The sequence below is a fragment of the Eptesicus fuscus genome, chromosome 19 (assembly GCF_027574615.1).
Source record: "Eptesicus fuscus isolate TK198812 chromosome 19, DD_ASM_mEF_20220401, whole genome shotgun sequence".
In the NCBI taxonomy this organism is placed as follows: domain Eukaryota; kingdom Metazoa; phylum Chordata; class Mammalia; order Chiroptera; family Vespertilionidae; genus Eptesicus; species Eptesicus fuscus.
This window is the reverse complement of record NC_072491.1, coordinates 43,341,690-43,358,506: the sequence shown is the minus strand read 5'-3', so window position 1 is coordinate 43,358,506 and position 16,817 is coordinate 43,341,690. Positions and strand designations below refer to the sequence as shown.

General features: G+C 45.1%; 1 protein-coding gene across 6 annotated transcripts; it reads left to right on the top strand.

Moving 5' to 3' along the window:
- The first annotated feature begins 1,202 nt into the window (after positions 1-1,202).
- On the top strand, positions 1,203-16,513 carry PEX2 (peroxisomal biogenesis factor 2). 6 transcript variants are annotated; one of them, XM_028158708.2, is made up of 4 exons: positions 1,204-1,359; positions 12,563-12,663; positions 15,010-15,133; positions 15,236-16,513. In XM_028158708.2, exon 4 carries the CDS (start codon positions 15,253-15,255, stop codon positions 16,168-16,170), a length of 918 nt encoding a protein of 305 aa, XP_028014509.2. In that variant the 5' UTR covers positions 1,204-1,359; positions 12,563-12,663; positions 15,010-15,133; positions 15,236-15,252; the 3' UTR covers positions 16,171-16,513. The 6 variants fall into 6 exon arrangements, with proteins under 6 accessions (XP_028014510.2, XP_028014509.2, XP_054564450.1 ...); XM_054708475.1 differs by lacking the exon at positions 15,010-15,133 and adding an exon at positions 5,519-5,604 and having other exon boundaries at positions 1,205-1,359; XM_054708476.1 differs by lacking the exons at positions 1,204-1,359; positions 15,010-15,133 and adding exons at positions 1,474-1,538; positions 5,519-5,604.
- The last annotated feature ends 304 nt before the right edge of the window (positions 16,514-16,817 follow it).

The following is a 16,817-nucleotide window of genomic DNA, read 5'->3' as shown; positions in this document are numbered from 1 at the left end:
ATATAAATTGAAATAGTGTACACTCTTTTCCTTTCATACGATGTCTTAGAAACCCAGTGCACATTTTGCACTTAGATCAGACCTGAACCTGGACGGGCCACATTTCAGGCGGCCACTGGCTACTACCATGGCCAACTCCGGAGAAAACCTCGCCCTGTGCCTAAGTGACCTGCACAACTGTCCACCTCTCCCTCCTACCGGACCTCAGTTGTACCCTCGGTTCACCTGGTGGGAAGGCCTTTTACTAATTCCAGAAACCTTCCTCCTCCTCTGGGCCTGGTTTTCCCAAGATCTCCTTAATGTGTGGAAGACAACAAAACCCCAGGCATGAGTGATGTTAAATTGTACACAGCAAAAAAAAAAGAACTTGAACAGTATTAGAGTTCAATAACACGTGTTCGTTCATCGTTCATCTTGCCCACGTTTCACATCGAGTAACGACTCGGTTCCACGACTGAAAAAAACAAAACAAAAATATTTATTGTGACACGGGTTGTACAGGATAACCTCTCTAACCCTCCCCGGGGCCCAGGCCTGGAAATCCTGTTTCCCAGATGTGGGCTGTCCGTGTGTCCAAGAGCTCAGGGGTGACTGAGACCCACCCTGCAGGCTGACTCAGTACCCAGAAGCCAGGAGCGCACCCAGCCCACCCCGCGGGGCATCGGCCACCCTCGGCCTGAGCCCGCAGGGTCAGCAAGCCCCCAGCCTAAGCCAAGCGCACCCCGCCCGCAGGCGGCCCCCCACCCCGCAGCCCCTCCCCACCAGGCTATCCCGCAGTGGACCTTCACCCAGGACGAGCCAGCAAGGAGCCCGGGGGTGCACAGGCGCCCCGCCGCCACCCCGCGGCGCTTGTCCCGTGGCCGCCGGGGAGAAACCCTCTCCGCCTCCGCCCCGTGACCTCGGGACCTCCCGACGCGCGGTCCCGACCCTGGGCTGACCCGTTCGCGACTCTCCTGCCAATCAAATACGGATTTCCTCCGAACGGGCCAGCCGACCAATCACCACGCGCCGTGCACTCTTCGGCTCTTCGGCCGTTCGGCTCTTCGGCTCATCGCCCTTCGCCCCTTCGGCCCTTCGGCTCGTCGCCCTTCGCCCCTTCGGCCCTTCGGCTCGTCGGAGTTCGTCGTTGCGGGGCCTTCCCGGGCCTTCCGCCTGCGCCAAAGCGTAGTTCTCGTTGGTTTAAGTTCCCTTTTCTTTTTTTCTTTTTTTTCCCCCAGACACTTCCGGGTCCTGCGTCGCCCCGGAAGCCCGCGAGTTCCGGAAGCCTGGCTAGCCCAGGTTCTGCCTGGAAAAGCCAAGCTTCCGAGAAAATGTTTCAGAGAAAGTTCGGTGGAGCGGGGCGTGTCGCCGACTCCTAAGGTCAGTGTCCGCCGAGGAGCCGCAGCGCAGCCCGAGCTCAGCGGGGCGGCCCGCGGGCGTCCGGTTCCCCGCCGTGTCCTCGTCGCCCTTGGCTGGGGTCCCCAGGTCCCTGGCTTCCTGGAGGAGGCAGATCAGAGTGTGATTTGGGGAGAGACCAGAACCAAACCTGGACTCCGAAGGTTAGGCCTGGGATCGCACCCTGAGGAGGGAAAAGACCGCCAGGCCGAGCCGCTGGCTCCGCGCAGTGGCTTCAGACCGCCGGAGGCCGCCCGCGCCCGGCCGAGCTGCGCGGCGCCTTCCCCGGAGGACGGGCCGTGGGTTTGGGCGCCCACTCTTCACTTCTTAGGCGGCTCGTGCACAGTGTTGCATTGGGTTCCGACAAAGAAAAAAAGAGGGTGCTGAAGTGTCCAACATTTTTTTTAAAGCCTGTGCACTTAAAAGCAGTTTTGATTTTCTTGTGGAGGAAGCGTTACTGAGAATTGTCCAGTAGAATCACTGGCGATGAGTGTGTTATATTTAATATTGATTTCTGATAAGAAATAGGAGCATCGTTAGCATTTTTCGTCAAGGGCCTGAAGTTAAGAGTTATTGTTTGTTCAGTTTTTTTAGGTTCCGTTTTCCAAAAATACAACGTTTTGTGAATGAAAGTGGTGTGGGGTTTTTTTTTGTTTTTTTTTGCAGAATAAGACTAATTGTTGAACGTTCAGGTCTAACATGTCCTAGCTAGTATTCCATGATGGCCTTGGAAATATGTTTTTTACCTTAATTTAAAACCAGCCCGGAAAGCGTGGCTCAGTGGTTGAGCATCGACCTATGAACTAGGCCTTCGGGGTTCCATTCCTGGTCAGGGCACATGCCCGGGTCACGGCCTCCATCCCGTGTGGGGCATGCCGGAGGCAGCTGATCACTGATTCTCTCTCATCATTGATGTTTGTGTCTCCCTGTCCCTCTCTGAAATCAATACAAATATTTTTTTAAAACAATAAATAAAAATAAAAGCAATTATGGGGAGACTGAGGCTCCATCCACAGCACTGTTTGTCGTCTAGACACCTTCCCCTAATGTGTTTACCTTTAGTTAAACCTGAACAGAATAAACTTGGGATGGCCGACTTTGCATTTTTCTCTTTTCACTTTAATAGTCTCTCTGATCTCACCCATATTATCAAGTACTGTGTCTAGAAAAATTGAAGTTGTATGTGCTTGGGACAGAAGCAGATTTGAAAGAGTCGAAAGAAATCATTTCTCCTGTTTATTTTTCTTTTAAAAAAAGTGGGGAGAGCGGGTGGATAGAAGTAACACAAGGTAGTAAAGAGGATGCTACACTCAGTGAAGAAAATTGAGTTCCAGACCTAACTGACTTTCTTATGCCCTGCTCTACCGCTTGGCCTTATTCTCCCCATTTTTAGGAATTAGGGGTAGCACTCCACCTGTGGTGTTATAACTTTCATAGGAGAGCTGCAGAAATTGCTTGGAGCTTTCTGGGGAGAGACAAAGCAAGCAGACCCTCCGCAGCTATTTTATATATTTTGCTCAAAAAACAGGGTTTCTGTTAAGAAAATAAAATTCATATCTTAGACTAGAAGACCTGTGTTCCCGTCTAGCATTTAAATTCTGTTTCTCAGGATAGTATTCATTTGTATTCAATGTGCATTTATTGTATTAGTGTGTTGTTTTTTAATAAAAGAATCATGTTCACAGTTAATTCATTACTAAAAGCCATAAACATGTCCATATTCAATCTCATTTGTTTCATAAATACAGATTACAAGTTTAATTCTTTCTTTATGATCAGAATCACAATTCTTTATTTTTCTTTCTTCCCCTACCCTTTTATGTTAGCCATAAAATTTTTACTTATATATTCAAAGCTTGTAATCATCTTTGCAGTAGGAAAGCAGGTACTTTCCATTTGACGTGTTTGGTGGCTGAACCTTACAGATGTTAGCAGTCTTATCCAACATCAGATGTTAGCAGTCTCACCCAGCCTCACATTGCTAGTAAAGTTCTTAGTCCTAGCCTCACCTTTTTCTCACAGCATCAGATGACTTTAAAGTTTCCTTTCTTTTTGTACTCCACAGTGTGCAGGTTACTGTAGCACAAGGGACATGTATGCCATATGCACAGTCTTTGTTTCTGGACAAAAGTTCTGCTCTGAGTCACTGGCTCCCTTTTGATTATCTGGGTTGGGCAGCCTAGAAGCAAATTGGATGTTCCCTTTATCTCTTTCCTGTGAAAGGACAGCGGTTTCTAAACATCCCATGTTCCTCTTCAGTTCCTTCAGACTGGGGGAGGAACCTCAGGAGGGAAGCCCTGACTGCTGCTCTTGCCCCTGGCGGGTACTCCTGGTGCTGCAGATGCCAGAGCTGGGATTTCTATAGGAGCTAGAGGCCAGGAGAGGAGCCAATGGCATCCTCTGTCCTCCCCATTGTGGGCTGTGACCACTTCTTCCAGCCTTTCCCATCTACACAGCCAGCTGCCCCTTTCTGTGTTTTTATTCCATTTAGTAGGTTTTCTTTTTATCGGAGCGCCCCCTTCTTACCTGACTGTCAGTAAGGTGAGATAAATTTCATCCGTGTGTCTTTTTTTCCTTCTTACTGTTAAAACATAAAAACCAAGAGCTCTAGAGTCAGTCTGTTTTGATTATGCATAACCATTGCCTCCCAGTGTTAGGTGAGTTGGCCTTGCCTCTGCTTTGGGTATAGTGGGTGTTCACAATCACTAAGTGAATGTTCACGCCTCATTTTTGTGCAGTTGTACCGTGAGTCTCTTTGGACAGTTCTCTGACCACATGTGTAGGAGTAGAGAGAGGGAATGTGGACGGCACGCACCCCAGGCAACATGGGTAGCTCGACCGTGTTCTGTCGTTTCTCTCCCCATCCACAGTCCTGAGAGTGACTGGCAGCCTGGTCTTGAGAGAAGAAATTGTGCTTTGAGTTCTGCGGTATTGAATTTGGTCCAAGCTTACCCAATGTCCCTACCACTCACTGCCTTTTGTGTGTTCCGTACTTTCTCTAGGGTTTACCAGAAATTTACTAATTGCCAGCTTGGCCTTGCACAGGTGTGTTAATCTCCTCAAGGCTTAATTTTGGTCTCTGTAAAATGGAATGATGATCTTTACTTTTATGAAAATTCAGTGAGATAAAGCGTGCAAAGAAAACCCTGTGTGTCCTTTTGGCACTTGCTCCTGTTACCTTGCAAACATCTCTTCCCGTGTGGATAGTTCCACATCCTCTCCAGTGCCGTAAAATGTGCAATGGAATGTGTATTCCAAAAATGTTATGTCATTTCGAAATCTCCTCTTAGGCAGTTAGGTCCTGGGGCCCTGTCCTACATGCATAGCGTGCTTCGGCGTCGGTGGCTCATGTCTGATGAGGCGCGTTGGCTCCTGCTGGGGTTGGCATTTCCCGATAGTGTGTGCCTGTGCTCTTGATCTCTGAGCCCTCAGCCTCTTAAAACAGCCCCATCGGCACGCCCAGTGGCGCCCTCCTCAAGTGCCCAAGTTCACCTTTTTGGCTGTTCATGTTTTTCAAGCCCATCACCACTTGTCAGTGTGGTACATTGGTTCAGAATGTGGCTCAGTTATTTCTGGCTGGTCAGCTAATCTCCCTGTGCCTCCGTTTCCTTGTTTTAAAACAGAAATAATGAAAGAAGCTCTTTCATCATAGTGTAAAGATTAAATGACTTGCTACTTAATTTTGCAACGCGCACGTGGCTACCATCGTCATTATCAGCCTCAGTCACTGGTCAGTGGTGCATGTTTACTGCAGCTGTAAACTCAGGAGCCGGTGGAATTTGGTTTTGCTGTTTCTTCCACGAGGAGTGTTTCTCTGTCTCGCGTCTTCTGTTCTGATTTCTCCGCTCGCGCTAGCCTTTTCCAGACTCGTGTTCAGCATTACCACTTCTGCAGTTGGAAAGGGCTGTTCTTTTATTCGTTCTCTTCCTCTTCCACGGGTTAGCTCCCGTAAGGATTCTAGGTAGGTGAAATTTCTATAGTTGCTGACCTTTTTAACTGCTGAAAAGTGTCCTGTGGTATAATGACTTGTCCAGGGTCACACAGCCTGAGGGTGGACCTGGGCTGGGCCGTAGAGCTGGTTAGAATCCCCCTTATTCACTCAAACACCTGTCCTCTGTTTTCATACTGTGCTTTCTCTCGTCAGGACTCAGGAGCATCAACGTTCTGAAGAAAAGATCATGAGTGCCATGCTCTTCTCTTAAAAAATGTCTTTGTGAAGCTGGCCTCAAGGTATTGGGGATTCTGTTTTAAGGTTTAAAAAAGTATTTTGTGTTCGTTTTAGATACTTGAGTAAATATACCGTAAACGAAATAGGTAAGGTGCTCAACTTTGTAACACTGATGATCGTCTTGAAGACTGTAGTATTTGAGTTGAGTACCTTCTCTCCAAATAAAGAAAAAAAAAATATATATAAATTAAAATATATATATATATATATATATATATATATATATATATATCCCCTCTGCTAGGACACAGTACTTATCAATGTTCATCTGTTTGAGAAATTTGTAATACTTTGAAGTTTTCCTTCAAATGTATTCTAAAAACATTTTGTTGTGTACCCGTTACCACCCCCCAAAAATTATTTTTATTTGGATTTCGTTGAGGATTGCCTTTAAGTGAAAAGTGATCTAGAGGACTGGTGTCCATAACAGAATGTTCTCAATCCTTCAGGTCTTGTCTGCATCCAGAGCAGCACAGTTGGGATATCTGTAAACTACTGGAACGTGGCTTGTACTTGATGAAAGAGCAACAAAGGAGTAGTGACAAGTCACTTAGCAAGTGGGTGGCCACAGTGGGACTTGAACTTTCTGACGGTGACTTTAGGCCTGTTCACAGTGTCAGGGGTCACGGTGTTCTAATGGCCTCGGCCATAGCTTTTTCTCTCCTGCTCGTGTTTGAAATGTGTTCTGGGAATCGGTGTCCTGTTAAATCCCTCTTTGATGCACGTCCCATTTATTAGTATTGATTTCAATACAATGTACAGTAAATCTATCTGACCACACAAAGGAAATACTAGGGAGGAAGTTCAAAACTTAAAAATCTCCATTTTAAGAGCTTTATTCACGTAAATTCATAATGCAAAAATGTTAGTTTAAAAAATTTTTAAACCCTAAAAGGGAAAAAAAATGAATATTTGCTTTCATCCATTTTGATTGCTAGAACCCTTAGGAGAGTGTGGCAGCAACATTGTCATACTGAACATTAGGTGACTATTGTGGATCCTGAAAAGGTTGGCCTGGGGGGGGAGGGGACAGGGGAGGGGGCAATGGGTGGGTTTGATACCTGAGAGGTTACTTGGGAGTCACGTGTTTCTGCTGACAGAGTTTACAGGACTGTAAATTTCAGTGTAGTTTTGTAGGCAGCATGCATTGACAAATATGCCTAATGGTAATACATCTAGCACTGAGTCTTGGAGCAGGTCAATAATAGTGTGTGTGTATTGATAGCAGCAATGTAGGAGATGTTACTAGGTATTATAGCTAAAAATCCATGTCATCCCCTTAATCATAATTACATTAATATTGACAGGCCCTTGACAATACCCACATTATTATTGATAGATTTCTGTCAATAACATGGTTTTAAATAAAATATATTCATTCATAATTTGTACTCGACTCAATAAAAGCTCTGAAATACATCCTGAAACATTCTTCCCTCTTTAGTGAGATAGAACCATTTGTGTTAGTTTTAGAATGTGGTGTAGATAGCAGAGTTTTATTTTAGAGAATGAAAAGCGTAAAAGGAAAGCCTGAGTTATTTAAGGGATAAGGTTATGTATCGCTGCTCTTAGTAAACGAATTTCAGGGTTTTTTTCTGTGAAAGAAAATCAGTGTGATGTCTAGTGATAAAATGTCAGCAGGAGACCTTCTTGATAGTTTTTAGTGCTAGATTATTTTGTCTTAAACATATTTATGTGACAAGTTAATCACGCCTAACCCTAGTAGTTGCTGTACTTTTTATCTGGTCTTGATTTTGCCTTAAGCATCGTTTTCACATACCCTATCCTTCACTAAACACTAATATTACTTAGTGCTAAGTATACTTTTATTTTTTATTTTTTATATATATTTTATTGATTTTTTTTTTTACAGAGAGGAAAGGAAAGGGATAGAGAGTTAGAAACATTGATGAGAGAGAAACATCGATCAGCTGCCTCCTGCACACTCCCTACTGGGTATGTGCCCACAACCAAGGTACATGCCCTTGACCGGAATCGAACCTGGGACTCTTGAGTCTGCAGGCCGACGCTCTATCCACTGAGCCAAACTGGTTAGGGCTACTTTTAATTATTTTTGTAAGTCTCTTTGCTTGGTCATAAATGTTTTCCCCTGCATTAGCCTTTTATATTCTTAAATTAGTATAGAGTGGGAAGGAAGGAGTGATAGGATTATGCATTAAAGGAATGAGATTCCATGGCAAGATAAGGAAAAGCATTGCCTGTTTGGGGGAATTCTGGAAAAATAACTTTGAATGAAATACAATGGTGTTTGTTTCCATTCAAAATGATCCCAACTTTGAAAATAAAAATTAGCTTGTGTTCTTTTTAACTATTCAAGTTTGAACCTACTTGTGAGAGACTAGATAGTGACCTGCAAGAACCAATAATCTGGGTATTGTTAATGCTTACTTAAATTCTTGAACGTAAAGAGACCTGGACAGGCCAGTAGCCATCAATGGATCAGGGACAGGAAAGTATGGTTTACCAGAAGAGTTGGGGACTTTTGACTCGAAAATGTGGAGAGCAGTTTAACATTAGTCTGCGGGTCCATGACAAGTCCAGTCGGATGGAGCGAGGAGATTGGGCCCAGCTGTTCTTAATCTGCACTGAGGCCAGGCTTGGGGAGAAAAAGGGAAAACAATGTTAAACTGTAACAGGAGGGATAAGAAAGAAGTTTTTGATAATAAGAACTGTTAAATGTTGGCTTGGTTGGGTCGTGTGATAAGTCTCCTTTTCTGGCAGCTGTCAAATTTTTCTGTTTTTACGAAATGTTCTTAAGTATGATTCCTCCAGAAGAAGGGGTTTGAAATAAAAGGCTCCCGAAAAGCCACTCCCTCTGCCCAGTTTCTCACTAAACACAAGGAACCCGAGGAAAAGATCGCTTCCCTCCCCTCCAGTTCACTCCTTCCACCACGCATTCGTTCAACACGTTTATTGAGCAGCTACTCTGAGCCCATCTTTGAGTTAAATTCCGTAAGATGATAAGATAGTCATCAGCCACAATCCGAAACTGATTGTGATTCCAGTATTTAAAAATGCATAAATGGGCACAACTGGCCTCCAACGCCAGCTACATACTTCATCTGATACTCATCTGGGGGGAAAAAAAGCAATCCTTCCAGTTAAACATGGAAGTGGGATGAAGGGAGGGAACTGGTAGTGTTGGACCTAATGTTGATGTTCTGTAAGGTCAGAGCATTTCAAGAGCACTTTGACAATCAGAGAGCTCCCCTTATCTTGCTGACCACAGGGTGTGGAAACTATGTTGTAGACACTGTGTTACACATACCATACCACCACAAATCACCAATGATTGCAGAATCTTACATGACACAAACTGAGCTATGTATCAAGTCACCGCGTAAGTGGTAGGAGCGTTGGGAAATAAGTATAAGATAAGGCTCTTCCCTTAACTAGTTTATAGTCAAGTTAGCAGAAGGTGTGTTCACATGACTGAAATCACAGTACAAGTGGTTGAGGGTTCGAGTGGGTGTCACAGACAACGGCTGTCACAGTTAAGAAATGGTGACAACGGGAGTTGGGGATAGTTACGAATTTTTTAGGGAATTTTGAAATAGAGTTGGGATGTAAAGGGAGATAGTTGAGGGCATTGGGGCAGTTGATAGGGAAGGTAAGTGTTAGGTGCTTGAGAAACGACGAGGTGGGACTGCAGGATGGTCCTCCTTCACGGCTCCACGGGGAATGATGGTCACACGATCGCAGGGGTGGAGACAGAATTGGGCCACGTTGGGTCTGAGAAGTTTGTACTTTATCCCAGGGGTGATATGAGCTAAGAAAGAGGTGATATGATTAGTGTGGGGAAATAGTTTTGTAGATTTTGGTTTGCTTATGAGGTTTTTAAAATAATGTTTTTGTGTGTGTGTTTTTAGTTACATAAATGATATAAGTTGATTCAAGAAAATTTGGAAACCACAAAAAAGGGAGAAAAATAATCTTATTCATTGATAACTTGTGTGTGTGTGAACTTTAAAGTTATTTTTCTATCTTTGAAATTCTGTGTTTTGCCTGAGGTACTATCTCCCTCCGTTGTTGCCTAGTTGTCCATTCACTTGCTGCTTCCCGGCAGACCTTGGTTGGGGACCTTCAGTGAGCCAGGGCGAGTCTTTATCTCTGCGCCCCAACCACCTTGCAGGGAGGGCGAGGATGCATTGATGCGCATGGATTTGTGTCATCCCTTAATAGGAGGAAGGGAGCGCCTGAGTCAGTGCAGTGAACAGCTTCTCTGGATACAGGGATGAGAAGGAACCCGGAATGAACCAGGAATGAATGGGCAGCTGGCATGCAGCATGTATGGGTGATAGATATACCAAAGGATTATGAATTGTGCTTTGAAATGGACTAGCCCATAATTCTCAACATCTCCAGGGAACTTGTTAGAAATGCAAATAACTGAGGCACCACAATCCAAGTCTTCGTAGACTAGAACAGAGCCTACAGGGCTGCGATGTGGAAGAGCACGGCATAGGAAGATGGAAGGCCTAAAGATATAAAGGATATGTGGTATCAGTGAACATAACCAATGAGATGCCACAGTAGCTGAAATAGGAAAACTATGAAAATTACATTGTTACAGAGAACATTAAATGTGTTATAAACGGTCAAGATCTATTTGTCTTGTATAAATCACCGCCTTGCTGGTTTGAGCATTTAACTAGAATTATAATAGACTAGAGGCCTGGTGCATGAGATTCATGCATGGGGGGTGGGGGGAGGCTGTGTCCATCAGCCCAGCTTGCACCCTCTCCAATCTGGGACCCCTCAAGGGATCGGGCCCCCCAGTGGGATCTGGCCTAAACGGGCAGTCAGACATCCCTCTCACAATCCAGGACTGCTGGGTCCAAACCACTCGCCTGCCTGCCAGCCTGATTGCCCCTAACCACTCCCCTGCCAGCCTGATTGACACCTAACTGCTCCCCTGCCAGCCTGGTTGCCCCCTAACTGCCCTCCCCTGCCGGCCTGGTCACCCCTAACTGCCCTCCCCTGCCAGCCTGGTCACCCCCCAACTGCCCTCCCTTGCCGGCCTGGTTGCCCCCAACTGCCCTCCCCTGCTGGTCTGGTCCCCCCCAACTGCCCTCCCCTGCAGGCCTGATCCTTCCCAACTGCCCTCTCCTGCAGGCCTGGGTCCCCCCCAACTGTCCTTCCCTGCAGACCTGGTTCCCTGCAACTGCCCTCATCTGCGGGTCCGGTCACCCCTAACTGCCCTCCCCTGCTGGCCTGATCGCCCCCAACTGCCCTCCCTTGCAGGCCTGGTCCTTCCCAACTGCCCTCCCCTGCTGGCCATCTTGTGGCGGCCATCTTGTGTCCACATGGGGGCAGCCATCTTTGATCACATAGGGGCGGCCATCTTGTGTGTTAGAGTGATGGTCAATTTGCATATTACTCTTTAATTAGCTAGGATTAATCCAATTTGAGTGTCCCTGTGCTCAATGTCCCCACCCAGGTTTTTTCTCCCAGTCCTCATGACTGCCTCCTGACCTTTTCCACTTGGCTGTCTCATAGTGGCCTCAGATCTCCAAGACTACATGTGTACATTATCTTTCCCTTTAACCAACATCTCTGTGTGTGTTTCCCATTTCAGAGAACTGGTCTGATCCACTCAGTTACTCAAGTCAGTGATTCTTGGCTTATTTCTCACGAAATCTTGTCAATTCTACCACTTCCAAGCTTTCAGAGGCACCTGACTCTCCATCCCCACTGATACCTTTCCAATTTAGACCATTAGTTTCTCACCAGATCGTTTTAACAGCCAACTGGTCTTTCGGCCCCAAAGCCATTCCCAGTGTAGCCAGAACAAGCTGTGTAAACGCACATTTTATTGTTTTCTTACAACCATTCCATGGCTCTCCATTACCATCTCGATAAACGAGGGCCTTAAGGATGAGTCTCGTGCTTTTCTTCCCAACCTTATTTTTTGTCCTTGGACCTTCAGTCCTTGTCACCTGCTCTTCCCTCAGCCTGGACTAGTGCGCTTACCTTCCTTTGCCAGCCTGACATCGCTCACCCTTCAGGTGCATAGGTGTTGCCCCTCCGTGAAGCCTTTTCTGCTCATAAGCATAATTCCCATCGCACATCACTTACCATGTCTTCTTGTAATTGTCTGTTTGACATTTTAGCACACTTTTACCCCCCCATCACCCCGTTACATTATACTCTTCACAGGAGTTGAGTCTGTCTGCCATTCTTTCACTAGCTCCCACACATTAACAAACCCATGTTGAAATAAGTAATCAGCAACAATCTGGATATGGGCATTTGAAACAGTTTTAAGGGATGGAAATTTGTATTTTCTACCCTTCACCATCCCAGACATTTTTCTGTCCATTGATCCATTTATCTAGTTTTATAGGATGCATCCTGCATGCCAGGCACTGAACTAGTTGCTAAGATTCAACTGTGATAAGACTCGGATGATCTTTGCAATGGGCCTTATCTTCTAGTGGAGGAAATCAACCTTCCAAAGTAGTGTATGTCCAGTACAGAAAGGTCTAGACAGAGGAAGAACAGCGAGAGGGGGCAGCTCACCCAAGCTGGGCCAGTCGGGAGGAAGTGATGCCTCACTCAGTACTTGAGAACTTAGGATGAGTTAAAGAATGGGAACGTACTGCTCCCAGTGAAGGGAAGAGGTAATAAAATGTCCCCTCGTGAGCAGAGAGGGGGCACTTAGACTAGAGGTCCAAGCATTAGGAAGGCAAGAAGCTGAAGGAGGCTTGTGTGAAGGATCACGGTGTGGGAATGCACCGAAGGCCTCAGAAGGTAGATACATGCATTGGATGTAATCCAGGGGAAACAAGAGCAGCGCAATTTAGGGAGAAGCTGTGGGATAGAATAAGGGATGGACTTGAAAAATGTTTTGGACAAAGAACAGGCCTTGGGGATTAATTAGATTTGTATAGGGAGCAGAGAAAACTCTGTTCTAACCTCCTCCTTTCTCTCCTGTAGCTCCTGACCAGCATGAGGCAAGGATTTCACAGAAGTTGCAGCCAAAATCCCCACTGCTATCAGCTTAGAAGTCTTAACGGAGCTCCAGGAAGGGGGAACCGGTGAGGTCACCCGGAATGTGAGAAGCATTCCTGTCATATTATATCTGGGTTCGGAGGAAAGAGCACTAAACAACCTGTTATTTAGTAGTCACGTTTGTTTCCTGTATTGGGCTTCCTGCCCCTCAGTTATCTGGGATCCATGGGTAACTCAAAGTCTTCCTCCTGAAAAATTCTCTGATTGTAAAGATATTCCAATTTTAAGACATACAACTTTATTTTAGGATGTATTTTGCAGTCCTTTTGACTTCTAACAAATTATATTTAACATCTTTTAGTAAAAGTCATAAAGTAATAGAATTTGTGAACTGATCTTAGAATACCTTTTTGCATAATAGTTCTCTTTTCCCCAAAAGTGTATGATGCATCTTAATAATGAGATTTCTGCTTTCATGTTGCTTTGTGCTAGTATTTATTTTCTGCAATCGTGTGATAGAATAATGAAAACTTACTACAAATCAACAAATGACAAGTGCTGGTAAGGATGTGGAGAAAAGGGAACCCTAGTACACTGCTGGTGGGGATGCAGACTGGTGCAGCCATATGGAAAACAGTATGAAGTTTCCTCAAAAAATTAAATATGGAACTGCCATTCGACCCAGTGATCCCACTTCTAGGAATATATCCTAAGAAACCCGAAACACCAATCAGAAAGAATGTATACATCCCTATGTTCATAGCAGCTCAATTTACAATAGCTAAGATATGGAAACAGCCCAAGTGCCCATCAGTAATTGAGTGGATTTAAAAGCTGTGGTACATTTACACCACGGAATACTATGCAGCAGTAAAAAAGAAGAATCTCTTACCCTTTGAGGCAGCTTAGAGGGACCAGGAGAGTATTGTGCTAAGTGAAATAGGTCAGAGAAAGACAAGTATCACATGATCTCACTCATATGAGGAATCTAATGAACAAAATAAACTGTTGAACAAAATAGGTCCAGAGACAGAGAAGCATGGAACAGACTGTTGAACCTCAGAAGGAAGGGGTGGGGAGAGGGGATGAGAAGACAAACCAAAGAACTTGTATGCATATATGCATAACCTATGGACACAGACAATAGGGTGGTAAAGGGTGGGATGGGTTAGATGGGGTCAGTGGGGGGGGGGGGGGAAGGGGGACGTATGTAATACTTTCAAGAATAAAGATTTTTTTTTTAATTTCTTTATTGATTAAGGTATCACATATTTGTCCTCGTCCCCCCATTTCCATCCCACCCCCCTCCCCACACATGCCCCCACCCCCCTGTTGTCCTTAACCGCTGGTTGGGCTCATATGTCTGCACACAAGTCCTTTGGTTGTTCTCTCCCTTTATCTCCCTACCCTCCCCCCGAGGCCCGACAGTCTGATCCATGCCTCCTTGTTTCTGGGTCTGTTCTTGTTCATCAGTCTATGTTGTTCATTATTTCCCCTAGATGAGTGAGATCATGTGCTATTAGAAATACACTTATAAGAACCGAAAATGAGACAAGCAATAATGGTTATGGTGACAGGCAAATGAATCGGTCTGTAGTGAGTTTCTTTCTGGGCCAACAGTTCTTTTGAGACCCAATTTCAATGTCCAACAGTTCCTTATGTGTACATGTCAGCACTGACATTTCAGTTCTGGATGGTGGATAACTGGTGGTAATGCAGGTCCGACTCTGTCTGGTTTGGTCCTGGGCAATCTGCAGTGATGCACAGCTGCTAACTGCTAGTATGGGAAGGCCACATCAGCGTCTTCTGTCTCTGGACTGCTTCTCTTCTGTCTTCATGGCTGGAGTAGTCCTGTCGATTCTTCTCTTGCTAGAATCCACATGGTCTCGGAGTTGTTTTCTGAAAATATACAAACATATTCTCGACCAAAAGTTAATAAAGGAATATTTTCTATAAATTTGACTGGGGATCCTTTTTCAATTTTTGCCCAAATGATTTTCCTCTGGCTTGTTTTATCACCTTGTGTGTTTTTCATGGGTGTCTTGCTTTTAGCCTTACAATTAATTTTCTAAAGTATTAATTTTCTAGATGTAATTTACTTACAGTATATTTTTCCTTACATGATATTCCTCTACTATCCCCTCCTTTTTTGATTTAAATGTTAGGAGGCTTTTGAAAATTTTATAATGTAGTCTTGATGGCTTTTAAATTTTAATTTTTTGTACTATACTTTCAAGAATAAAGATTTTTAAAAATAAAAATAAACCAGTAGAAGTGCTGGGCATTAAACTGAGGCCATGACTTAACCATTCATTACAGTGTTCCACATAATTCATTGTATTTATTAAGTGCATATATTCCTCCATTAGCCATGCTATTATTCGACCTATTACTTAGCTATTATTGCTAAAACCTGTTATTCCCTTGATGAGGAGGATCAAAAACGAAAAGAAAAAAGCAGGAAAGAAAGGAGGGAGGAGGACATGCGAGGAGAAAGAGAAAGGAGTTCCCAGTAAGAGGTGACTGCTCAGTGTGCTGTTTGGACACGATGCAAAGGTGTGTCCTGTCTTGTGTATCCCGGTTTCCCGAGCATTGGTTGCGGAGATGGTACAAGGTTGTCTGTGTCTGATGATGTTTCCTAATCGTTCTTTCTCCTAGAGCTCTTTGGAGAAAGCATGGCTTCCAGAGAAGAGAAAGCACAGAGCACACACAGGGTGCTGAGAATCAGTCAGTTGGATGCACTTGAACTGAACAAGGCCCTGGAGCAGCTGGTTTGGTCCCAGGTCACTCAGTGCTTCCATGGGTTTCAGCCAGGGCTGCTGGCCCGCTTTGAACCTGAGCTGAAAGCCCTCCTGTGGCTTTTCTTGTGGCGATTCACCGTTTACTCCAAAAACGCCACTGTGGGCCAGTCAGTTTTAAATATTCAGTACAAAAACGATTTCTCCACGACCCCGAGGTACCAGCCCCCGAGTAAGAACCAGAAGCTCTGGTACGCTGCCTGCACGATCGGTGGGAAGTGGTTAGAAGAACGCTGCTACGATCTTTTCCGAAACCATCACTTAGCCTCATTTGGGAAAGCCAAACAGTGTCTGAACTTTGTGGTGGGCCTTGTGCAATTAGGGAGCCTGATTAACTTCTTGATTTTCCTCCAGAAGGGCAAATTTGCAACTTTGACGGAACGCCTGCTGGGCATTCGCTCCGTGTTCTGCAAGCCCCAGCACGTGCGTGAGGTTGGCTTCGAGTACATGAACAGGGAGCTTCTCTGGCACGGCTTCGCCGAGTTTCTCATTTTTCTCTTACCGCTCATCAACACCCAGAAGTTGAAGGCCAAGTTATCTTCGTGGTGCATCCCTCTGGCCGGTGCTCCTCACAGCGACAGCTCCTTGGCCAGCAGCGGCAAGCAGTGTTCTCTGTGCGGGGAGTGGCCCACCATGCCCCACACCATCGGCTGTGAGCACATCTTCTGTTATTACTGCGTGAAGAGCAGCTTCCTGTTTGACATGTTCTTCACCTGCCCGAAGTGTGGCACAGAGGTACACAGTGTGCAGCCACTGAAGTCAGGAATCGAGGTGTCGGAAGTGAATGCTCTTTAGACACTGAAAATCGTTGTCTCTGCAGAAAACTGTATTGTGTTGAAATCCTTAGGATTAGTCACCCTGAGCATACCATTTAGGTGTCTTTTATGAGAACGTGTGCTTCTCAGCCACTGTGTTCTCTTCCTTGCCAGACCTGACTAAAATCTAATCACTGGGATCCATGGGTTTCTAAGTATATTCTGTAAATGCTAATGTGTTACTTTCTTTAATGATTGCATTCAGTGTTTAATGTCAGGAGTAATGGGCAGTTTTTGTCCGATGCCTACGAACAATGCTCCTTCTCTTTGTACTTCCTAGAACAAGGTTAGACTCGAAAAATAAAAAGTTTTGGAGACTGGGATGAGCGTGCTTTATTTCCAGAGATGGTGTTATAACATAATCTGACAGGGATAAGACGGTGGTGTTTTGGGTTTTTTGTTTGTTTGGGTTTTTTTAAATGTATTTTTATTGATTTTAGAGAGGAAGGGAGAGAGAGAGATAGAAACATCAGTGATGAGAGAGAATCACTGATCAGCTACCTCCTACACATCCCCAACTGGGGATTCAGCCTGGGTATGTGCCCTGACCAGGAATTGAACCATGGCCTCCTGGTTCATAGGGTGACGTTCAACCGCCTGAGGCATGCCCGCTGGCCAGACCCTGTT

Coding starts and splice junctions, on each gene's coding strand:
- PEX2 (XM_028158709.2), top strand. CDS start 15,253: ATGGCTTCCAGAGAAGAGAAAGCACAGAGCACACACAGGGTGCTGAGA.